The 26,446-nt window shown below is 37.2% G+C and overlaps 1 protein-coding gene across 2 annotated transcripts; it reads right to left on the bottom strand.

Moving 5' to 3' along the window:
- Positions 1 to 258: 258 nt before the first annotated feature.
- LOC115418478 (occludin) lies at positions 259 to 26,189 on the bottom strand. Of its 2 annotated transcripts, XM_030132956.1 has the most exons (9): positions 25,876 to 26,189; positions 19,982 to 20,586; positions 18,749 to 18,940; positions 17,709 to 17,876; positions 12,167 to 12,327; positions 7,633 to 7,851; positions 5,095 to 5,266; positions 2,976 to 3,017; positions 1,507 to 1,608 (listed from the first exon to the last, which is right to left on the bottom strand). In XM_030132956.1, exons 2-9 carry the CDS (start codon positions 20,567 to 20,569, stop codon positions 1,507 to 1,509), a joined length of 1,644 nt encoding a protein of 547 aa, XP_029988816.1. In that variant the 5' UTR covers positions 20,570 to 20,586; positions 25,876 to 26,189. The 2 variants fall into 2 exon arrangements, with proteins under 2 accessions (XP_029988817.1, XP_029988816.1); XM_030132957.1 differs by lacking the exon at positions 25,876 to 26,189 and having other exon boundaries at positions 259 to 1,608; positions 19,982 to 20,569.
- Between the last annotated feature and the right edge of the window lie 257 nt (positions 26,190 to 26,446).

Below are 26,446 nucleotides of genomic sequence, written 5' to 3'. Positions count from 1 at the left end.
TTAATTTCTGCTCCTGTACTTAAAGGCTGTCAGTAAATGACATTATTGGTCAATGAAAAGTCACGAGGAGGCTCTGAAATGTCTTGGATAAAATGTGTAGAGTTTGGCTTATTATTAAAGTTCATATTTGAATATACAGAGTATATGTCGTATTAGTTCAACATCAGGTCAGATGTTTAGTTTTCTCCACCGTTCATCAATAGAGGGCAGCATCAGCCAGAGAACCGTCTCCAAATGAAACACCAGGACACTGGTTCGACTCCTTTTATACAGAATTAGACGTGTTTATTATTGAATGAATTCAATACTTTTTAGACATCATACCTTATGGAAGTATACAGTAACAAAAACAAAAGGTATTTTAATAATAGCATCAAAGAAATATTCATACAAAAATAAATGGCTCGCAAACGGTTTGTAAAATGTTCTTCGTAAAAATACAAATGCATGAAATCAACAGAACGCCTAAACGGTTTTATAACGTACACTAGATCGTAACACTCTGAAGTGGATTAATACAAAGTTAACACAGAATCAGCGAGTGATCATTTTCACTGAGGAAGAACGTCATGAACAGGTGAATTCAGCTCATTGGCAGTAGAAACAGAGACACCAACAGGTTCTGCAGTTTGTCAGAGTGCATTATCAACATATACATATATATATATGTATTTATATAAAACACAAGTAGTCTGCACTTTTTAGCACATGATGATTTGGTCAAATAACAGATGAAGTCATAGTAAGTTGGTGTAAATTTGTTCTTTTGATTCCAGTTTCAATATGAACAGAAAAAAATAAATCAACAGAAATCTCATTGGCCAGTTTGTCCCCTTCCTTCTCTCTTTGCAGCTTCATTATCAGGACGAGAAGCTGCTTTTAGATGAAAACAACAAGTACACGGTAAAAAAAACATAATATATACACGACCCACGGTGCCTGGCAGAAACCTCCCCGATACTGAAGCTCGTTACCAACACCAGAAATTCACTTGTGATAAGGATAACGTCATGCCAAGTGTTAGGAAACTGTATCTGCTCGCAAACATTCCCAGAAGTCTGTGCCACCCATTACATGTTCTTTATAATACTGTTCCAACTCTTATCTGCGGAGATAAAACAAAGGAAAAGACAAATGATAGAAACCCAGCACAGCTTTATCACAGGTGGACTGGAGGTCAGGTGACTTTTAAACAGCCTACCACGCCCTCTGAAACGTCGGACTGGGCCTTTAGAAAAACGGCAGTATCGGATGTGAATGGGCCCCGCGTCCATTTTCTCACAAAAGAAAAAAAAAAGGGTTTGCACAGTTCTGCATGTTTTTGTACATCTATGATCACTGAATGCAAAGCCGAGTTTAGATCATTACTATAGACGTCCAGTGTGTTATGTGTGCGTTTGTGTGCGTGTTGTGTATCCGGGGAGTGGACAGGTCACTTTGGCGTCCCAGTCTTTGTGTGGTCGTGGAGTGTTTTCTGGAACATGTCTGTGTGTCGGCTGAGTGCGTTTACGACTGGCTCTTGTCGTAGTTCTTGACCATGCGTTTGATGTGGAACAGTTTGTGTCTCAGTCTGCGGCATTCTTTCTTCTTGGACTGGTAATCTGACGTCTACAGAGCAGAGAGAGGAACAGACCAGACATTTACTCCAGAACAACAGAGTGAATGAAGGTTTTCAGCAACTTCTACGAGGCTTAAAGGGGATATATGTGGTATTTCTACTCATAAATATGAACTAAACGACTTAAAAGGATCATTACACTATTGGATTGTAGAGATATGAACTGAATTATTTACACCAACAGGCTGGGGATTTATGTGACCACCAGAGGGAGTAGTGAGTCACTCTGCTGGTCTCCCATGGTGAAGAAAACTAACACAAGGCCTGATGGGATGAGAACCATTAAGAAACAACCTTTAGAGTCAAAGAAAGTGACAAAGTGATAAAAACTAGAACCTCTGCTGTTGTTTTCTCCACTGGACTCAGCTGTAAATGAAAAGAATGGAGTTTTCTGCTGAAATGTCAGCGTTTCTTCCTCACGGGTGAGTTTGATTCTGAGGTTTATGAAGGTATAAAGTTATTATGGGATGTTATTATCTTTGCCAAGTTGCCGTTTGTTGATCCACGGCTCAGACTAAACTGTGACAGTTCTGACCTTGTTTGTTGGATTCCAAACAGATCTTTAGTTCAGCTACTGACGACACAAACCAGACAGAAAACAGAGGTGGTTTGTGGTTTTACTGTGGCTGTTTTCAGTCTAAACACAGAGCTAAGCTAACAGAGCTAAGCTAACAGAGCTAAGCTAACAGTGCTATTATATAAACTATCAGCTGATGCAGCACATGAAGATTATAAGACTTTTTTTTTTAGTGACTGTAAAAGTGAGCGAGTGAGTTTTATTTTGAAGAAATCTTGATGATACCATAATACAGATGTGTGAAAACAGTGACATTTATACTTTAATTAGTAAGCGACACCGTCTGTGGACACACAGGGTTGATTTGTTGGCCGTTTTATAGTAGAGGTCGACCAATATGGGTTTTTCTAAGGCTGATACCGATTTTTACAAATTTGGTCAGCCGATGGCCGATCTACAGCCAATTTTTGAGGCTGATATTTACGGCCAATTTTTTTTTAAAAGCACATTGACCACAAAATACAATTGAAACACTCATAATTAAGATTTTTATGCAGCGATATAAATGAAATTATTAATACAGGTACACATAGTACTCTTTTAACAGTTGTTGAACTTCAAGAGCTGCCCACACAAGTGCCTGATCAAATATTTTTACTACTAATCAAATATCACCTTTCAAAATACAATTAAGGCTGATATTTTTTTAAATAAAAAATCAATATATCGGACCTACCTCTATTTTCTAGCTACATTAGGGCGTTCTGGTACCAGACTTAATAAATAAATACTACATAGAACCTGTTAAGGCTTTCACAGTGAAGTGTTTTGTTTCCTCACCTGCTTCAGGTCCTTCAGTTGATTATATTCCTCTGCTACAGCCTGAGAAAAAATGACATGAACACATTCATACAGTTAATGACACTTCAGCACAATCAATCTGTCCCTGATGAAAAAACAGTGTCAAAGAGATGCCACCTGATATTTTGCCCAAAATGTAAATACCTCAGCAGAACTGTGTGTGACTAATCTGAAGGCTGAATGTTTCTGTTTTCGTTCTTTGTCGTTTTGCAGTTTAGAGCCAAACTCTGCCATTACACTATAGGTCACTTCATGTCCACATAATGACACGAATCATGATACAGCAGCATTTTTTCTACATGGACAAAATCACCAAACATGACCACATGGAAAGGACTGTTTGTTACATTTTCAGGTGTTTGCTCAGTAAATCTAAGGAAACTTACAAATTAAATAGAGCCATAAAATGTTAATATGTTCAAAAGCAACAGTAGAGGTGTTTGGACTGTAGCAGTGGTGAAAAACACCCCTGAAGAACACCAAAAGTAAACATGGAATGGTTTTACAGCAGCAAAAATATAACTACAAAATGTAACAATCGAACAAAATATTACATGTATTTGTGGCAATTTGAAGAATTCAAAGTACCGTCTAAATAATGAAAAATACTCGGGCAAAGAGTGCGGTCTGACACAACAATAGAAAATAAAACTAAAAGATGCTCTAACTCATCACATGACAGAGGCTCATGAACAGAAACAAGATGAAGACCTCAGGGTTCCTACAGGTTTCTGCAAGTTAAATGTAAGGCTTTTTAAGACCTTCTTAAGACTACTTAGAATAGAATTTAAGGCCCATTTCACAGCCGTTGTCCTCCAGTCATGTCCACCAGGTCGAGAATGACCTTTTCTCCAACCAGACATGATTAAATTTGCACTTCCCCATGCTCACTTTTCGCTTAAAGTTCCCAAAGTCAGCTTATGTGCGTGTGTGTTGGGCTGAATGTTCTTGGTCGTTTCCCACCGGGGGCTGCAAAGTTAAGTTAGTCCTAATTTCAATATAAATTGTCGAGTTGGAACAGGTGGACCTGAGTAGACTAATGTTACTTTCTTTGCAGCTCGGACATTTAACAGAAGCATTTAAACACAACACAGTGAACAAGTTTATGGCAACATAACTGAAGACCTACCAGACTAGAAAAGACATATTTAACTTTTTTTTGGTGCAGATTTAAGTTACATTGAACATTTGAATATTCAATTTCAGAGGCATTAAGCATGTCCCATTCTTCCCACCCCTGGTCCAACATGACATACTTGATGATTGTAATAAAACATAGCAGTGTATTCATAGAGCAAAAAAGGTAAAATAATAAAAAATAAATAAATAAAATCAAAATAATAGAAGTAAATAAATTTTTTTAGCCTAATAGTAGACAAATCTGCTTATTCACAATTACATCCTACACACAAGATATGGACATATGGTGTTGTTAATATTATTAGGGAGTACAGGAAAAAAATCAATAAAAATGTGTGTATGGAAAAACTGCACTAAAAGCATTTTTGTAATTTAGAGTGTTTTAAGTTTTTTTTTAAGTATTTAACCATGAGGCCCCATACTACTTGAAATTTTAATGGCTGACCTCTCAAACTGTATTTAATCCTCTCTAAATTAAAAAAAAACATGAGACTGCTAAGCAATGAAGATGTTTTTGGAGCGGTTGATGATTTCCATCCAGAGTATTTGTCTTCTAGCTAATAATGTTGACAATGCAATAATGTCCATTTCTTTTTTTTTTTTTTTTTTTGCATAATTTACGGTTAGAGGAGATTTCAAAAATGGCTAATCCAGCTGATGGTATTAGTGCAGTTTCCAAGGCTAGAGACAGGTGATAAAATACAAACTGAGCCGACTAACGTTACTTTCTTTGCAGTTTAGACATTTAACAAACACATATAAACACAACACAACGAACAAGTTTATGGCAACATAACTGAAGACCTACCATATCAAATTTAATATCTTCTAAAAACTTTTTTTAGGGTATTAAATGCAGATGTGTAAATTCAAGACTTTTCAGACTATTTAAGGCCCCTGAGTCCTGTCAGATTTGTTCGAGTCCATCCTGCTGGTGTTTTGTTTGTGTTCGTTGTACCTGGTATTTGGCCGAGGTGTCGTCCAGCGTGTCGAGCTGCCGGCTCAGTTTGTTCAGCTGATCGTTGATGTCGTCCATCTCGGCACACATGCGTTTGTATTCCCTCAGGTCTGCATCAAACTCTCTCTTATAGTCCTGACGCTGTGCATCCGACCTTATGTCTGGGTACAAACTGGAGGAGGAGAGTGAAAGGAAAAGAAGGAAGGAGAGGAAATGAAAAACAGAGACATAAATCAGTTTACCGGCACAAGGAAATCACAGAGGGTTTCAGATTTCAGACACTGAACCACAGGAGAGCAGGCAGAGTTCTATTCATGGTTATTTATACCTGTTATTAGACATCCAGGAGAACAATAATCAATCTTTGGAACGGAAATACATTCAGTTCAATGCAAAGGTCTTAGTCCAACATTAAGTTTGTTGGTTTAGTAAAGTTCTAATGACCACACATATGCATTTGTCAGTTTCTATATTTAGATCCAATCTGATTTATGTGGTGTATGAACAGCGGGAAAAAAGTTTCAGGTTAAAACTACTTCTATAAATCAAAGTGGTCGTATTTAGTGTGACCTCCCTTTGCACTTAACATGTCTTTAACCCTTTTTTTCAGACAATATGAGATTTACTGCATTAATTTTCTGATGATTTATACCAGCTTTCATTCAACACACGTCAGATGGTTTTAATTGTTTGTGCAGCTTCTTGTCATGGGGTCAGAGGTCACAATAAATAGAGACTTTAACCTTTAAAAGCCATTTAGTTCAGTTTTGTCTGTGTCTTTTAAGGCTGTGCATATATTTCCTGCATTTTTTATTGCACCTGAAGAAAAGAGACGGACAAATAAATATATATGTTCACTTCAGCACTGCAAAAACAACAAAGCTAAAGGTGGAATAAGACTTTTGTACAGAACTGTATAATTGTCAAATTTTAGAGCAACTCCAACTCACAACACTGTTGAAATGCCTCTAAAGTGACTGTAAAATCAAACAAAAGTCTAGAATTCAATAATAATTTCATAACAATATTTACAATATGTTTTCACAATGGACTGAATGATAATAAATAATAAGTACTAGTGAATAAACTCATGTTCTTTTCTCATTTGTTGTGACAAATCAGACAGAACATTGTGGTAAATCCAGACCAAGACATGAGGCTGCATCAGAGCCAAACCCGTGCATTTTAAAATAAACATACAGTCGTGGAAGAAATTATTAGACCACTCTTGTTTTCTTCAGTTTCTTGTTCATTTTAATGCCTGGTACAACTAAATTTTGTACTTCAGAAAGTGAACAGTAAAATGTGTGACAGATATTTGTGTTTCAAATATTTTGGTTTTTTGTTTGTTTGTTTATTTATGTCAAAAGGTGTGGCTACATCAGACAGACACAAACAAACATTTTATTTTTCTTTTTTAATTGATTATCTGCTCAAACATCCCGTTTTGACCTCAATGGAGCATTGATGAAAATTAGTTTAGCAGCAGCTTCCTAAAATTTATATTACAATTATACTGAAAATATATACTAAAAAATGCTGAAAATATACAAATCTATTCCAAAGACTGAAAAAAATATTAGACCACCCCTTGTTTTCTTCAATTTCTTGTTCATTTTAATGCCTGGTCCAACTAAAGGTACATTTGTTTGGACAAATATAATGATACCAACAAAAATAGCTCATATTAGTTTAATTTCAGAGCTGATATCTATCCATTTAACATGGTTTTCTTGATAAAAACTAAAATCACTTCAGTTCTTACATCGATATCTATGGCATTGTACTGACAAAAACAGTGTTTTTAGGCATTCCATGTTTTCTTTTCTGTCTGTTTTAGTCACGATACACACAGGAGTTAGGACTTGATTGCATAACCATTGTTTTTAATGACTTTTGATGGTCTAATAATTTTTTCCGTGACTGTATGAAACTGAATATCAGATTAATAAAATAACAATAAAGGTCACTGTAAGACTATGAATATTAGCTCTGACTGTCAGTTGCCCCAGTGCACTGTTGAATAAAGCACAACTGTGTCTGAATTACAAATATTCACAATTGCAGCCAAACGTAGCTTTACTCTCATAAACTACAGTGACGTCCATGTTTTGTACCTTTGGCCCAATTCTGTCATTATGTCGCAGTAGTACACATGTGGAACGGCATGCCTCAGGAGATTAGCGACTCTCCTGGACAGACCGAGGCCAACGCTCACTGTAGCCTTTTCCGTAGACGTGTGTCCGTACAGGCCTGTGGTCAATCTGCTTTTCGTTCTATGCATCTGTTTATTTATGTCCCATTTATTTTTCTAATGGACACATACTGTAGCTTCATTTTTCTGTAAGTGAAGTCTCCGCCGTGGGAGGGTGATTATCTGATCTTTCCATCATTCATTTAAATCTGAGAATGTAGGTCTGGTCCACAGGGAGCGACAGTATTTGAGTCCAATCTGCGTCGCTGACTGATGACATTTCTATCGCTGTTTCAGAGCAGCTTAGAGACACAGCAGAAGCGCCGTGGGGGTTGAATTCTTACCTCTCCAACTCCTCCATGTCGAGTTCGTTGCCCGTTTCGCCTCCTGTCGTGTACTCGGTCTCATACTGGGACTCGTCCAGCTCCGGGTTCCGGCGGCGTCTCTTGCCCCTGTTGGCGGATGGTTTGCGGCCTCCTCCCGTCTCCTCTGAAGGGCTGGAGCTCGTCCGCCCGCCATGGGACAACACTTCCGACGGCCGGCTGGTGGTGCGCTCTGAGTACCTGAAGGAAAACAGAGGAAGATACACAGGTTTTACAGCCATACGCAGAATTAAGTGTCAGAAATGCAATGAAATATCTGCAATGTTTGCTGCCTCTGTTCTGTAATAAAATACTACACACTAATATTTTTGTGTCAAGTACATTTATAATATGTTTTTTCTACATGCCTCAACTTTCTGCTATTAAAAGCCTTTGTGTTTTTACCTCATAATTCACACTGTTGCTAAAATATGTTTAGGAACCAGTGCTGAAGTTAAGGAACTGGTAATGAAAATAACAATAATCAAGAATATAATCATGTTTTTATGGATATTGATATTCTCTTTTCTCTTTATTATTGTTTCAATATGTTTATAAATTATCTATTAGTGTAATTATTGATCTTATGTTTCTGTTTTTAGAATGACATCTGTTCAGCATAGACAAAACTGACTCCACATTTACAGTAATCTCTCTATATGCACAACCCCTCAAATAAACCAATAAATAGATAAAAACAAACCAAGTCTGAACATCTCCCATTAATGCTTATATCCATGTTTATACTGACAGAGGTAGATTAATACATAGTAATATACTAAAAAATGTGGAATATAACTATAGGAGAGCATTTGGAGTGCAAATAAATAGTATGAGATCTGATTGTTCAAGTGGGAATGATGAAACTAATAGAAGAAATGGCATTCAAAGATCTTCATAACAAAAAGTAGATTTCACACTTTGAAAGAACCTTGTTTTTAAGATACTTCAATGCAGTGACAGATAAAGTATTTTTCTGTTTAGCAAGGTCTTCTACACATGTAAACACTTCAGCTACTGAATGGTTTTATTGTTTCACCGAATTGCCTTCTGTTGTTTCTATCACAAAGTTTCTTCAGTTATTCTTTCATTCTTTACTGAATAATCTTCTACGCTTTTCATCACTGTTGTTGTTGTTGTTTTCTCAACTACATTGCAAATGAAGCCTCTTCAATGTATTCTTGTCATTAAAAGAAAGCTGAATGAATGAATGATTGAACCGTATGCTACTGTTGACCTTTATTTTAATACAAAGAGTCTTTGTCGAGCTGAAAGAATTCATTGATTGAACAACTATTGGATTAATCAACAAATACTGTGACAGTGAGAGACTCTTTAAAGGGGTCATATTTTGCTAAACACACTTTTATTACTCTTTGGTACATTTATTTGTGTTTTTGGGGACCCTAACAGGTATCTTTACATTCATTTTGGCAAAAATCGAGTGGATTTCTACAACTCGTTTCATTTCCTTCTTAATTTGTTATGTTTTATAACTAGTTACGTCATGACATTCGCACATATAAGGTCAAGATTTCCGACAAACATTTCTAAATTTAAAAAAAGCATGAGGTCACTAAGCCATGAGGATGTTTTGGGGCGGTTGTTGATTTCCATTCAAAGAGTATTTGTCTTCTAGCTTGTAATGTTGAGAATGCAATGATGTCCATTTCATCTTTTTTGCATAATTTACAGTCAGAAGTGATTCAAAAAATGGCTAATCCAGCAGATAGTATTAGTGTAGTTTCCAAGGCTAGAGACAGGTGATAAAATATGAACTGAGTCGACTAAAATTAATTTCTTTGCAGCTTGGACATTTCCCACATATATTTAAACACAATACAGCAAACAAGTTTATGGCAACATAACTTAAGACTTACAATATCAGACCTAGTACCTTTTAAAGACTTTTTAATGTATTAAATGCAGATTTGTAAATTCAAGACTTTTAAGACTTTTTAAGACCTTGCGGGAACCCTGATTTGAGGATGTTTGGATTTTGGGTTTTCTGAAACACTTTTTCAACATTTTCTGATGTTTTATAAACCAAAAATGAAGCAGTTAACTCATAAAATAATCATTAGTGGGCGTATTCTAGTTGCTAGAGCCATAGTTTAGACTCTGTATGTTGTATTTAATATATTTTGTCGACATCTTCAAATAGATTGCTTTTATTTTGTTTTGGGGAATGTATTATTTATTGATTTATTTGGGAGTAGGGTTAAACAGAAGGAAGTGTCATCATCCATGTAGGAAGGAAGGGATGGAAAAGAGGCAAACCCCTCCTTTATGTTAGCTGGGAAACAGGTGTGTGGATCAAAGAGGCTCCACTATGTTCTGTAATCATGCACTGTTTTTCTAATGTTTATCCTTTGTAAAAATGAAAATAATAGAATGGACTTTACAGCAGATAGCAGAGCCCCAAACACTGGTATGAAGATAACAGAAAAGCAATTCATGACCCAGATAATGTCAGAAATTGTCTGAATGTAGGCTAAGACTTGAGACTAAACAGAACCAATATTTACTCATAAAGCCCAGACAGACTCTTTGAACCACTAATGATTATTGTTGCTCAGGGCCTTGTACTTAAACTGGATGCCATGTGGAAGGACTTCAGCGACCAGGAAGCAGGTACCGCTCTTTAATAACAAGAGGGAGGAAACATGCTCAATTTTGCAGGTTTGTGGGGATTTGTAGAGGAATCCAAATCCAGTGGAGCAGATATTACAAGTTCTTACAAAAAAGCTGAATTATGTCAACAACAGGGACCAGTGGAGGTCTACAGGCGAACATTCCTCTGCTTATGAAAACATCACCTATTCTTTATTTATTTTATATGAGATCTACACTCCTGTATTCTTATATTACATTAGCCATGCGCAGCACATTCTTCGTAAATGAAAGTAAAGTTCTGTACTCGTACTGTACATAATACAGTCATGAGCACAGAAATAAGTTGCTGAAATCATGTTTAACTTCACTGCATTCTCCCTCCCTCAGAGTAATAAACATGAGAAAAAAAAAAAAACAAGGAAAGTTAATCCGACAACTGCTCAAAGGTTACAGCTCGTTTTGTGGGGAGGACAATATGTTTTCATGGGTTTAAAACAGAGCAGTGATTAGATAAGACCTAAGTCACATGTCATTGAGTTCTTTGTGTAGAATATTTACTCTATGGTATACACACTCTAATTTCACCTGTGGATAAGAGTGGATTCTTCACGTCGGTCTCAAAGCAATAAAAAAGCCTAATTTCTGGGGAATTTGCAAAAAAGTGTGAAAAGTTATTTCGTTTTGCAAAAATAAGAACTGACTGAATTTTTATTCAATATAATACTGATAGTTTAGAAAAGAGAAAATCTGAGACACAATTAATTAATCATTCCTGTCCCTCACCAAGAAATTTTGACACTGAAAATGAGTTGTATGTGTCTGAAAATAGAAGAAAAACAAAAAAACTTTCACTTTGTTAGAAACTGGATGCCTGCTGAATGAAGAAGTCAAAAAAATTAATTGATAGCCTTTACCACTCTTCCAACTCATAGACTGACACTACTTAAATGGAAAGATAAACATCCTCCAACATTTAAATCTTGGTTTCTGGATCTTTTATATCATTTAACATTGGAAAAAATTAGATATTCTACATGAGGATGCGCCAATAAGTTTTTCAGTACCTGGCAACCTGTTCTGAATCACATAAAAGAGGCAGATCCTTCACTTATTCCAGAGTAGTTTTATTAATACTAGTCTGTGACTAATATCTGAATCTTTATTTATTTATTTTTTAATTTATGTATTTATTTATGTATTTATTATTATTGTTATTTTTAATTTATCATCATCTTTTTTATGGTGCAACAGGGTGGGAGTGTTCATGGGTTTGGGTATAAAAAAGAGATGACTGTATTACGCTTTTGTGGATGACTCAATGTGTAATAAAAACACTTTGAACAAAAATAATCAATCGATAAATAAAAAAATCTGGAGCAAAACGTCAATCTCAATAAACGCATAATCTTACATCAAAATAACTGTGAACACAAATCCAGGTGGGAGTGATTTTTAGGTCTTTCTTTTTAGTTCTTCTGCTGTTCTGATCAATTGGTGTCTATCAGCGGCAAATTATTATCAAACCAATCAATCCTTATCATAAAAGTAACGTCACTTTTTTTTTTTTAGGTTTAACTGACCTAGATTTAACTGGTAAGAAACTAAAATAATGGTTTTCATAATTTTTCAACAGAGGAAAATGAGTTTTCCTTATTTACAAAGGTTTACTTTAACTTAAATTTCTTTTTCACAGCAATAAGGCTTTTATTCTAGTTTGAAGAATGCAGCCAAATGAAACGTGCTTACTCATTTGCAAATATTTGTGTTTAACACAAAACACAATAAATATTGGTTACATATAAGAGTATTTGGCTTCTCTGTATTGGGGTTGTATTTGGCAGGATGCCCTTTGAGATAGTAAACATGCACCAACAGTCTGGATGGAGGAAGAGTCACCCACTCGTGGTTGTAGGTGTCCCCATCGTAGGAGCTGCTGTCCACTTTAGCCGGAGGGTAGGAAATGACACTGTTGGCCGAAGCGTTGAGCAGCCCGGCTCCCTTCTCCGACACCAACAGAGTCGGGGCGTCCTGAACACTGTGGCTTTCCTCCACATTGTTCACCTACAGGAGGCAGGAAAAAACAAAAGGAACAGACTGAGCAAATACAAACAAACAGCTGAAACACTCACAAAGACCAGAGGCTACAAAACAAACTCATTTTCTGTCAAGCATCCTGTTAAAGAAACATTATTCATCATCTTTCTTCTTAATACAGACAAAATTTTAAAAACACATACATTTTTACTTGATTCATTAGTTTTATCACATATTTTGTCAGCTTTTAGTCTATTTTGAGTACCCTTAACTGTTATTTTATTAGAATTTTATATGTTTAATTTTTTTTTTTTTTTTTTTAATCTTTTATTGACCCGCTATTTAAGATTATTTTAATCTTAATTATTTTTGACTGGTTAATATTGGCTTTTACTTTGGATTTAACTCAGGATATCATTACTGTGTTTGTCTTGTGTTTACTCCAATTACAGTTCTATCTTTACAGTACCCACACAATGTTTGTTGCTGTGTCTGCTGTACTTCCTCACGCTTTGTGCAGGACATTATCTTTCCACCCACAATGTAATGCACAACATAAATACAGTTTTGTTCGCGGTTTGCTCTCAACTGATTCATTTAAAGGACGTACCGTAAAAGCTTTCATGAATCATCAGAGAGCTATGACAACAACTGCAGAATGAAAGGTGAAAAGGCATTTATTTGGGCTTTCTGCACTTGAACCGTGGCATTTAAAGGAGAAAGGAAAGCAGGTTCTACAACAGAAACAAAGTTATGGTAATCAGTGCTTGAAGTTTGAGTGGGCAGTGAGGCATGTAATTGGATGGCACAGTCCAACTCCTCAGTAAAATTGTAGGTTTTCTGCTTGATTCACCACAAAGGAGGTTGGTATTATTAAAACGACTATGATGGCTGCAGGTTAACAGTAAAACAAACACACTGCTGACGCTAAAATAAAAGCTTTAAGACTGCATTCCCAAACTGTTGATGCTTTCTACTGTATATTTCCTCCTGTATTTTAAGCTTCTGTGTGATAATGACGAGGCTGATTAAGTCGTCAGTCATGAGGACGTTGTGTATATATAAAAGACAATATCTAACAACAATGTCTGTTTAGCTTTCACTTCTTTGAATTGTCTTATGTGTTCTGGAAGGAAAGTGTTTCTCCTTTATTTCATCACACAAGAGGAAACACCATCTGTCATGTAAATATGTTACGCCTTAATCTGTATTTCCAAGTCCTTCCTGTGCCTTCTTTAGGGAATTCCTCACAATGCAGCCCTGTGGGTCGGTCACTCATTCCTCCGCTGCTGAATCAATCATTAAATGTCTTTTAGGAGACCTCTACACAAAGCAGGACTGCAGTAATAGAAGACAAACTAATATCATGTTGTCGAAGTGAACATGTAAATTAGGCTAATAATACTGAAAATGGATGACATTATAGAAAAGATATTACTGAAAGTTATTTTGTAAAGGAACATTAAAGTGTTGGATCATACTGTACATTTATGGTAAACCAAATCTATTTTAGATACACATTTTAATTCTGTTGCCCAGGAAAGCAGACCCACAGAAATGTGGCCACAGGTACATGATACTAGGGCTGAAAGATATATCATTATTGTATCTATATCTAGATATGAACATTCAAGATATTAATATCAAAAAAGCAATGACATAAACGATATAGATTTCATATAGATATCATGATGATACATGTTTCAATTTAGGCCAGATAAAGAATTTTACTATTTAGAAACTACGTCAAACTCTTTTGAAACATCACCCAAATTCCTGTCAGTGCAGGATGAAAACTAAACACCAGCCCAACCCCAGAAAAACAACAATCATGATGGGTGGGGTGCATGGGTGGGGGAGCTGCCCCTCTGGCAGCTGCAGGAGAATCCATTTGAAGAATCCTAACAATGCCCTCTCAGTGTGCAGCACAGCTGCGGACCGATTATGTACGCAACGCAAGAATATGAGACACCTGAACCTGATGAAGCAAAGCAGGAGGAAAAGACAAAACAAGACGAAATGAGGGACAGACAAGTAGCAAACTGAGCAGCACAAAATGTGACTGCATGTTATAAACTGAAGGACACGCAACATCACCAAATATGATCATTATCTACATTATCATTACATTACCTACACACACACATATCCTGTTTACATGTGTTTAAGGGACTTGATATTAATTCTTTAGAGAGCCTAACTGGATTAGTATTATGTATGGTATCAATTAATGTCAACATTTATTAGATGTCAATGGATATTAACTAAACTGATGATCAACCTAACATGTACCTGTGGTCCTCATCGAGTGAAAAAGAGTGTTTTTATGGATACTGTACAGAAACAAAAGGATAAGAGACATTAGCTCTATTTTTCTGCAAAAAAACCCAACACTTTCCTGTCATTAATTTCACTTAAAATTGACAATGATTTACTTTACTGGTCTGTAGACTTAATGCCCAAAAGTGAGCAGACTGAAGAGAATAGAAAAAGAATATAGAAATGAATGAGGTGACACATTTCTTCTAAAATGTATGGATTTTGTTGTATATTTCCTCTGAAATACAAAGGAAACAGTGAAATGAAAGTACTGTATGAGCTTTGGTTTGTATGAATTTGTTATCGTTCTTGAATGAAACTCTTTGGTTCATTTGCAATTCTTCTACTAAACCATGGGCACAGTGATGACACTTTTGCAAAGAGTGTTTTGGTGAAATATTTTTGCATGAAAACATCACAAAGACCCAAGCAGACCGGCCTTGTAACATGGTCTAAATCCTCATCAATACTCATCATCTTTAGTGTGTAGTTTCAGCTCAGAGGATGATGTTGTAAGTAGCAAGAGAACAGTAACGAGTAAATTATGCTTCTTCTAATGGTGTACTCTTGTGAACTGGAGTACTGCTGCATTATGTTTGCGTATTTATCAAATGAATCAAATGTCCACAGATCTGTGAACTTATAATAAAATACATATCCAACAGTTACAACATAATTCTTGAAAACTGGCCAATATCATCCACCTGACATTCATGCCAATAAAGCAAACTGAACTGAATTGGGAGCCTGAGATGCTTTTAGTCGACATCTGCAGAACACTTCAGCATATCCAGCACAGACCATCTCTGATGACCTCATGCAGTAGACACAATGCAGCTGAATGAAGCCAGTGTGTGAGCTCATCAGACCGACGCAGGCTTCCTGAACGCAGCAACAGAGGCCGGTCCAGTCTCGAACCAACTGGAGTCTTAAACATTTACTGGTCTTGAAGGACCCAAACGAGTCTAATTACTCATGTATCAGCACAGTTATGAAGGTAGAGCATCTATCAGTGAAGACCAAAATAATCACTTCACTGCAGAAGCATGAAAGAGACTGATGGGATTCTTAAAATGTATTATATTAACAATAACTTGGAGCAGGAAAAAGCCAATACGATAACTCCAGCTACTACTTTATCAGAAACTGTCAAATGAATACATACCTCCACACACAGATCAAACGGAAAATCTCAGTGCTGACATTTTTAATTTTTTGAGGAATTATTTTCATTCTAAGTCAGTAATTTCACTTCAAAAGTTTAATATTACCCATCTGTGTTGATTAGAACAATGTTCTGCAGACACTGATGATTGCACAACTTGTACTGTTCTAACTACTGACCAAACCGAGCTATTGGTCTATCTTAAATTTGTTTGAAGTTCACACAAGAACAGTTTCTTCCCCCAAGCCATTACACTGATAATAATTCATATACTGTACCTCATGTACAAACTTGTTGTCTGCTCTTTCTTTCCCCTTGCACATTTTTTTAATTGCACTACTTGACTAAAATGTTTATACATTTTTTTGTACAAAAAGTTTTTTTTTTACTTATTTAAACTCTGTTTTAGTTGTGTTTTTAATACTTGTTTATTATGTTGTAGCTACAGAGAGAGCATAGATGAAAAAAAAAAAAAAAAAGAGTAAAATTCCTTATATTCTTTTGAAGATACTTGAAAAAATGCGATTCTGAAGTTGTTTTCTCCATCGCAGCAGAAGAAAATCTGTGTGATGTGACTCACACAGAAGTCATGTTAAGAGACAGCAGCAGCTTAGCATGTTTTACAGAAGGATATTTTAGAAGTGACGTCATGACATTTCTAAAAGCAGTAGTAGTGTACACTTCATTACGGTCCCAACGACTTATCTGATGACCTCAGTGAGCATGGCTCCATTATTAGACACTGGTGCTACTCATAGGATTCACTTGGCTTGTCTCATTTACTCGTCTGCTCTGACTCGGCACCTCTGTGGGCATGATGCCACGTATGACAACCACTCTCAACACAAACAGCTCTATATAATCAAGTATAACAACACGTCAGTTCAGTCCGTTGTGCAGTGTTTTCAATCAGAGTAGTTCAACTCACAGCACTTTAAGTATTATTCAGTGATAGACTGAATCATGCAATAGAGATTTTGAGTCCTTTAAGTAAATGGACACGCTTCTATTACTATTTATTTCCTGTATGCCATCATTTACATTTCATATATTTGTGCTATTAATACACTGACATTCTTTTATTGCTCATTGTATGAAACATGCATCTTTTAAAAAGTGTCAGGTCAAGTCAATAATCAACCATAGCGTGTTGTTGATGTATAAAAACCTGAGGCAGGCCCTCTAGAAACCACCTGTTTGCCTACAATCTTCTCAGGTGGTTAATGATTACTCAGAGTGAAACCAGGTAGTCGTCAGCGAGCAAACAACCACTGCCTGCTATCAGCTCTGACCCTGAACAAAGTGACTAAGTTGAAGGAAGCTCTGGGGTTGGGGTTCAGGTGGTGTGACAGTTTCCACCTGGATAATAAAAACTAATAGAGATCTGAATTTGATGCTCCCTTCAGACTTTAAACTCATAAAGATGAGCAATGAAAACACATGACTGATGAACAACCCTGCAAAGTCTAACCGGAAACACAGTTTCAACCAATATGCCAACCTTTGTGCTCTATTTAATGCAACCTATTTTTCATAACTGACGGCAGCCTGCTGTAAGTACAATGACTACCTCCTGATGACCTACCACCTCACCTACTTCAGAATGTAAAAACCAATGGAAAGATGTAACACAGCGATGACTCAGACAATTAATATGGAAAAGTACATGTCTGTTCTCTACATACAAAACCACCATAGTTGAACAGTTCATCATCTAATCAAATCTGTTTCATCAACATTTTTCAGGATTGGATTTAATCTCTCTGTGACCCTGACTTGACAACAGTCAAACTGACTTGACTGTTCATCTGACTGCAAGCTTTGAACACAACAACACTGGGTCAGTTAAGGTCAAAATCTGAATTTTCTTTGTAAATCCAATGTAAAGCTAGTCTTATTAATCTGTGATTCTCTTGTCTCTTACCCATTCCTCTACATCTCTGCCCTCGGAGGCCTTTCCACCAACAAGAGGCTCCTCCCAGTAGATGTTGGGTTTCCCGTAGCGCCATATCTTTCCTCTGGTTTTGTGTGCAAAGAAGGCAGCAACTCCCAAAGCAATAACAACCAGAAAACCACACACCATGGCAATTCCCTAAAAAAAAGGAAAATGAGAAACATAATACTTAAAATTTTCAGAGATAAGACACACAAACACAAACATGGTGTCATTAGGGATGGGATAAAATATAGATTCAGGACTTTATTACTTCCAGGATTTTACCTAAAATTACAGAAATGTGGTGCAGCACCCAAGCCATTTCAGGCACCACTGAAGCCAAAGGACTGTCAAATCAATATGGAATACCCCCCAAAGTCCCATCTAATGGGAAAAGTCATTTGTTGATGACCCCCGCCCCGACTTGCCATAAAACTCTTGCAATATATTATTAAAACACCGGTACCAAATATCTATATTTTACTAAAACCTATGTGGTCTTGGAGGTTGCAGCCTGTAGGTCTGTTTCCATCCAAATGTACTGCTAATTTCAGTGATTTTTCAGAAAATCAGTAAGAGACAGGGCAAATGTATGATCGTTTCCATCCAAGAGTTGATTCTTCCTTATGATCGGTATGACCAAAGTTTAAAATAATTACAGTATTTCACATAACAACACGGAGGTAAGAGATATTTTGCCAAAAACCCAGAAGCTTCAGCTTTTCCCCTGAACCAAACCACTGGTCTGCATTATATAATTATATAATGTATCAAACTCTTCCACAGTTTATTTGTCTAACATTTGCTTTTTGTCATACAATGTGTCAAGAATTTCTGGTACTGTGTACAACATATTGTTACTTACTTGGTAATTCCTACACCTGTATGGTATGGTAGATAATAAAAGACAGTTTGAGTCCCCAAAATCATGAACACTGCAAATGATTCATTACAACAGAAACCACAACAAAAGAGTAAATATGAGAAGCTGAAATGAGTCCAGATTCATCAGTCCTAAAACTACAAACCTCCTGTGGGTCCACAAAGCAGTAATGGTACAGGTACTGGTTGTACATGGGGAAACCTCCTACTCCTCCCATCTGGGAGTAGCTGGTCTGGTAGAGGCTCTGGCACATCATGAGCATTGGATTGTACATCATACTGGAGGAGCCCTGAGCCATGGGATTCACTCCGACAATGTACACGATGGTTATGATGCCCTGAAAACACACAAAGTTACTCTGTTGTTATTTATGAGTGTAACATTAGCTGGTCCTTTTTAGAAACCTTGATACTATCTTTGCATTCCTTAGTGTCTACTTCAAATACTACGACAAAAGTGCACGAGTACTTTAGACTCTTTGCACTGGAGTAGTCTATTGTCACACTATGACTGACAAATTATCACGATTAGCAAACATTAAATGATTTAAGACTTTTTTTTTTCCCACATTCAATGAAAAATTTATGTCAATACTCAGGGGAACAAAATATTGACACTGGAATAGATTTTATTACTTCCTCTTTGTACTTTATCATCATGCAGTCACTGACACACTATAAATATTTTTACTTAAACCCCTAACACACATAAACATGGAAGTTGAAGTCAGTTTGTGATAAAGTTTAAGACTATGGATATTTCATACTTTCGTTTCACCTTTTTAGGGACATTTTTTCCTCTTCAGTTACACAATCTTCATGATGTATCACACGATTGTTGTTCTATCACAGAACTGCTCTATGACATGATAGGATTAAGACTACATTTTAGTATTTATTTGAGGTAACCTCCATTATTTTGCATAATCGTCTCCATTCACCTGCATTAAGATAGATGAATGTAACTGACAGGTCTTTTAATTACATTATTTCATTGATGCCCCTTCATATCAAGGCGCTGAACTTCTATTGATGCTGGACATTTTCAGTCATTTCCATTGAATATAACCCCCCAAAAACACACAAATGTAAATTATACTTAGGTATGCCAGTGTTCTACGCCTATAAATGGCTTTCTTTATTTATTAAGAATGCTGAATGTGTACAAGAAAACAGCCGTCAGGCTTATACTACACTAGTGGCATAATATGAACCGAAAAAAACATTACTAAATCATCAAACATAATTATTTGCATGCCAATTAATGATCAACTAAACTTTCATAAACATCTACCCAGGGACAACAGATGAAAAAGCTTGATAAACAATGATTATTAATGTGTAATGTTAACTAAACAGACACATAAATGAAGTATTACCTGAAGGACGGCCAAGAGGATGCTGGTTATTAGAAGGGCCAAAAAGAACTTCCTGGTGCGGACGATGCTAGCTTTAGAGAAGCTCGAAATGAAGAATGCCAGTGATCCTATAAAGTTAATGGCTGCCATGGCGATCATGGCGGCTTTGGCAGAGTAAGGGGAAATGTATGAACCATAATAGTTCCCATAGCCTCCACCATAACCTCCGCCATAACCACCGTACCCTGAGCCATAGCTGCCTCCAGTATATCCGCTACCGTAGCCCATCCCAGATCCATAGTAACCCATTCCCATCCCATATCCATACTGCATGTCCCACATGAGCGTGGACGCCACACAGGCGAATATGGCCACGCACAGCACGATCACCGTCGCCATCATGGCCTTGATGATCCCTGGAGGTGACAGCCATTTGTAGAAGTGCTGCGGTTTGTCCTCAATGTAGTAAGATCCTGGTGGAGGTGGGTAGGCGTTGTAGTCACTCTGAGGGCTCTGGAAGCTGCCCGGGGGCCCATAGCCGTTGTTAGATGGTGGGGTGAAAGGAGGACTGTAGACGGGTGGACTCTCGTAATGCTGCTTGTCAAACATGGCTCAGAAATGTATTACTGTAAAGTGAAAAAACAAAAAGAAGTTCTTATAAATATACTCTGACAACAGACTGCTGTACTAAACAAGCAAAATCTGTCCTGCTGTCTTCTTCAGCGGTCTAGATATGAGTAATACTGTGTTGAGATATGGGAAAACAAGGTGTGACTTGCTTTGGTGATGATGCTTTGTAAGGGAACAGTGTAAATGTTTTACCATTTACAAGGCCGCGTAATTTATGAGGGTAACAGTGAAGTTTGTTTGTGTAATTTTCCTCTTCTGTCAAGTGGAGTAATACAGGAAGCAAATGGATTTGGCATCATAAACTGAACCAGACCTGCCTTTTGGTGAATATTAGAGGGATGACCTTAGCTTTGAGGTCTCTGGAAGTCAGAATCAGTGTGGAGATGTCGGTACCAGGACAGCGAGTGCAGCCAAACAACAATACTTTCCATTTTGCCTCTTCCCAGGCTGTAGGAGTTTCTCTCCAACCCCCACAATGCTCAGACAGACTTTGAACGTTTCACATCCTGCCCTTTGGCTAAAAATTTTGTTTTCTTTCAGTTACAATTCTTGCATAGATTTTCAAGGCCACATATGACTTAACAATGTCCATTCTTCTGCACAGAGCCCAGCAGGGAGGGGACTGCAACAGCAACCACACAGAAGAGCAAAATAACTCTGATAAGATAAGATAAGATATTCCTTTATTGATCCCACAATGGGGAAATTCACAGTGTTGTTAGCAGCATAAAAAAAACATACACAGACATACACATACACATAAAAACAGTCATATAAATTTGAATAAAAAAGTGTTTAAAAGGAGAGTGCAAATATTGTTCGATATGATGTAGTGCAAACGGTTATAAATATAAAAAATATATATATATATAAATATATATATAAATATATAAATACGGATTGAATAACATAAGTGGAGTGGAGGGAGGGTTGTTATTACACATTGTGCATTGATCTAATGGGAGCAGGACTGGTTGTGAAGTCTGACAGCAGAGGGAAGGAAGGACCTGCGGTATCTCTCCTTCGTGCAGCGTGGGTGAAGAAGCCGGTCACTGATGGTGCTTTCTAGGGCTCTTACAGTCTCATGTAGGGGGTGGGAGACATTGTCCATGATTGATGACAGCTTCGCTCATTCGCTGATATACACATATAAATCGTTGCTGAGTGCTATACGCAACAGACTAGTTGATTTATTTATCCTAAAATATCTCAAAGGGGTCATATTTAGCTAAACCCACTTTTATTAGTTTTTGGTTCATTTATTTGTGTATTTGGGGACCTTAATAGTTCAAAAAGTTTGAATTTGAACCCTCCAGGTGCTGCAAAGCTATCTTTATATTTATTCTGGCAAAAATCGGATGGATTTCTACAATCTGTTTTAATTCCTGCTTAATTTGTTACATCTATAACAAGTTATGTCTCGACATTTACACATATAAGGTCAAGACTTCTGATGAACATTTCTCCGAGTACGACATAATTGAAAAAAATCTAGTTTTAGTTCTATGAAAAGGCTTTTTTTCACTGTACTGAGGCACCACAACTCTTTAATCACAAAAAGACTTTACTGTGGCACCCTGGCAGGATGGTGAGCGAGGTAACAATTGACCCAAGATCTGTAGAGATTCAACAGTTTGGACACAGTCAGACTGTCCCTGGCACTGCCCACAGGCTACAGTCCACAGTCCAGGGTCATAACTCTCTTTTCTTTATGGGACTCTGGCAGACCCTGCAGAGGAGGTCTCGCCTCAGAGCCTCCATCCCAGACACCTTCCCATTATTCCCTCCCTCATTCCTCCATATCCTTCACCCCCCCCCTTACAATTCCCCTGTCTCTTCCCCCCTTCCCTCCCACTGTCGATAACTTCTTGCCTTTGTTTCGGGAGCAGGAGGGGCAAAAGTCAACGCTGCAACTCACGGGAACAGTGTTGCCATGGAGTCAGGGTAAAAAAAAAAAAAAAAAAAATTGGGGCACTGTCCAGGGAGGATCAAACAAGGGCTGCTCTGTGCTCCTACTGAGTGGAGCGAGACAGGAGACAGAGGGGGAAAAGGAGGGCAGGACAGGTAGATGGGAGTAGCTGGGACACAGGTATCTGGTTTCCTGTATTGTTGATAAACAGACTGTCTTGTAAACCAGTGGTTTATAGCTGCCGCTGCCGTTTTTAATATCGATTACTGGCAGGAAATAGTCAGAGGCTTTGGCTCATTCTCAGAAGTTACAGTTTATTACTGAGCACCTGGATAACAAAGATGTGTGTGTTTAGCAAAGTGACTGTTTGACCCAGAAAACTGAACCTACTTCTGTGGTATATCTTCTAATTGAAGGGAAGCTTTATCATTTATTACAGGAAAGTCCCTGATCAGGTTTTAGTGCACTATTACTAAAAGAATCTAAGAAGGAATAATATTAGAAGTTTAAGGAACAGCTGCTACACTAGTAGATTCAATCAATTCAACAGGAGCCCTGATGTTTTTGCATTCATTCATTTGCACCATTTTGGCCACTTTAGTATTTTCTTCTATATTTCTTATCTGGTATATTGTATTTTGTAAGATATCTTCACTTGTATCATACTTTAAACTGTATATATTTTTACAGTTTTTTGTGTCCTTTGTGGTGTTTTACCCTTTTTCTATGCTACCCTCTGTATTGTTCAGGTGTTGTGACAAACTGAATTTCCCTGTCTGGGATAAATAAAGTTTTATCTTATCTTAGATGGGATGTAACCAAGACTTAAGTTATTATGTGGATTGGTCCTCAGCAAAATCTGTTTGTTTATTGTTGTTTACCTAGTTAAATTGTGTACCACAGAGATCAAAGTCTTGCTTTCAAAGTAGGTACTGTCATTACTACTCAAAAAGAATGATGACTGATATTTGGAACCAACACAAATTCACAGGAAAAACTAAAAAGTTGAGGTCAATTTTTAGACGAAAACATAAGAAAGGCAACATCATAATCACCACCTACTTGGAATGAACCAAACCATATATTTAGAGAACCATTCCACTTCCATCTAGTAGTAGAATTAGTAGTAGTAACAGTAGTAGTCATAGTACAGTGGTGTTTGTCTGGAGCTGGCTCACAAATCTCATTTTCAAGCCGAGCAGAAACGCCAGCAGCATTTTGACCACAGTCACAGGTCAGGTCAGACTCCTACCAGCAGCAGCCTGAGCTCCTCTACAACACAGAGACTCTATCATCTGCTGCTGATAATGGAATTCCAGTCATACAGTCACATGTCTCACATCTGTCAAAAACAATTAGGCCCCGGCCCAACGTGGGCTGCAACCCACTGGCATACACAGAGGAGTCAGCCAAGACTTCCTCCTCAAAAACAGACCGATCAACAGTCTCCTGGGTGGACCTTAAGACCTGCAGAAAGGAAACGAAGGCTGTTTTTGATTCCCTCCATTTTCACACCTGTAGTTTGTTTATTCTGGATGGAATCAGCTGATGAGTTTGTAAAAGGAATGAAATTGTTTCCAGAGGGCTTTGAAAACACATTATGGACTGTAGACTGTAGGTGTGCAAGTTTAGGCTTCATCAAAAAACAAAAACAAAAAAAAACAATGCAGCTAATACAAAAAGTGAAAGTATTTTAGATGTGTGTGAATTCAACATCCGCACTTCCTCTGTGTTCATTCAGCCAGGAAATTGCCACTTCAAAACATATGAATAAACTCTGCAATTTAGCTTTAGATTCATCACTAACTAAAACTACATGCAGCTCACATGCTTTAAACATATTTTTTTATTACCTACAATATTTTCACGTTATGACCTCAACTTGCATCATAACCAAGACTCAAACAGCAACAGAAATCATACACAACTACTGCCAAAGTGCCACATCTGTATTAAAATTACAGGCAAAACACTGATGTGTCAGACACAGTGTTTCAAGTGCTATAAGTCCATTATGTGTTTAGTGATATTGGGCAAAATTCTAGAAAATGACAACTTGGGTAATACCTGATGTTATTTTCTGGTTGTTCATTTTCTTGTCATTCATCCCTCCTTTTGTTCCAGGGAAGCAAATACATCATCATTATTTATGTAAAAATAGGTTAACAAGTATCTCAGCCAATTTTTTTATTATATTTGTAAAAGAACAAATTCAATCAAATGAAATCTTATGAAAACAAACAAAAAAAAACAGACTAATATACAATATAACAGATAAATATCAACCATTGTCACTGGAAAAGTGACATCTTATATCAGGAAATATTGTGCACCTGCTATGACACTAAAATCTGAATTCAGCTGATTTGCATCACTTATGGTGATACAGCTGTGGTATGGTTGTATCAACTGTGTTGTTAATGTTTTGTGCAGTCCATTTAATTAAAGTTACATAGTGCAACCTCCAAAATAATTGTAGACTTTATAGCAGGTGACAGCTGTTATATACAACAGTTTTAATACTTCACCTGTGAGTCACAACGTTTATGGACTAAAAGGATATTAATGCCACATCATATAAGTCATTACACAAACAGAAACAGATGGACTTTACTGATCCCTAAGGGCCAATTCACTTGTCACCATTATTTGTCTTTTTTCATACTTAAAATAGACTCAATAATTGGTGAGTTGAGTTATAATCACACTATCTTATGGTGAAATAAGATATTGTTCATTTTGTTGTTTATTTTATTCTTTTACTTTATTTTAATTAACTGTTTTGCTTATTTTTTTCCACATTATTATTTTGTAGTTACTCACTTGCCACTATTATCTGTCTTTTTTCATACTTAACATAGACTCTGTAACTGGTGAGTTGAGTTATAATCACACTATCTTATTTTATGGTTAAATCTTACGCTTCACCTTGTGTTAACAATCATTATTGGACTATATACAAATATTCCAAAGCCTTAAACTGGACTAAAAACAGCTGGTGAACCTGTGTTTGGTCTTTTTTGTTGGTTTTGTTCATCATAACAACCTTATTCAAATACTGTAGTCCAAAAAGCCGTAAGTCAATTAAAGCAAATTGCAATTGATGATATTTACTCTTTTATTAGCTTCATAAATAAGCTAACGTTAGCTTAAATGGATTCATTGGCACCATATCGACTTTTAAGGTTAAATCATGTAATAACAAAGGCAAGAAATGGGATGAGAGGAGTCCACCTGTACAGAAACAGTTCCAAATCTCTGCCCTAAATCCTGAGCCTCGGTGTTTACAGCTTCATAAACATGTTCATGTAAATGTAAGCAGATGAAAACTCCACACAGTGCCACAATAATGAGCTCAGTTTTATTTGGGTCTTACCTGAGGGTCGGTGAGTCCAAACTTTTCCAATTCCGTCAGTTTCCAGCTAACCTCTCCTTCCAGTCAAAGTTTCAGAAACCCGGCAGGATTGGTCGGACTCGTCCCTGTTGAGGTGTTATTTTCAGGGTGTTTTTCTGGCTGTTAGTGTGTGTTTCTGCTCTGTTTTCGGGCTGTTGGTCAGTCCCAGGCGGACACGGACTCAACGGTCACTTCACTCACAGCCTCAACAAGTGCTTTGTCCCGCTCCGCCTCCAGCCCGCGGTGATGAGGCCCGACGGACCGCAGCACACCGCCGCACCGACGGGATCCCGCCGCCAGAGGGCAACAGAGTCCCCCTCCTCTTCAACTAATACAGAGTCAGTGGTCAGCAGAAGTGAACCAGGTCAGGTTAACCCTTTCATGCATGAATTATGAGAACCTTAGTCAAATTTTTTCTTCCTGAATGTTTTTATTCCCCTTTAGGCATTAAAAAAAACAATGCGACTGATTTGTTGTTGTTGTTTTTTTAACCCTTTCATGCACAGTGGTCAGTCCAGTGGACAGCTATTCTTCAGCTGTTCTCTTATATATT

Source organism: Sphaeramia orbicularis, chromosome 4, assembly GCF_902148855.1.
Source record: "Sphaeramia orbicularis chromosome 4, fSphaOr1.1, whole genome shotgun sequence".
Classification (NCBI taxonomy): domain Eukaryota; kingdom Metazoa; phylum Chordata; class Actinopteri; order Kurtiformes; family Apogonidae; genus Sphaeramia; species Sphaeramia orbicularis.
This window is presented reverse-complemented; position numbering and strand designations above follow the sequence as displayed.

What these genes read in the sequence shown, in the direction of transcription:
- LOC115418478 (XM_030132956.1), bottom strand. Translation starts at nt 20,569, where the DNA reads ATGTTTGACAAGCAGCATTACGAGAGTCCACCCGTCTACAGTCCTCCT. An exon ending in GCAGAGATGTAGAGGAATGG is followed by an intron (nt 12,328 to 17,708) that starts GTAAGAGACAAG and finishes TGCCTCCTGTAG; the next exon opens with GTGAACAATGTGGAGGAAAG. An exon ending in AACTGAAGGACCTGAAGCAG is followed by an intron (nt 1,609 to 2,975) that starts GTGAGGAAACAA and finishes TCTGCTCTGTAG; the next exon opens with ACGTCAGATTACCAGTCCAA.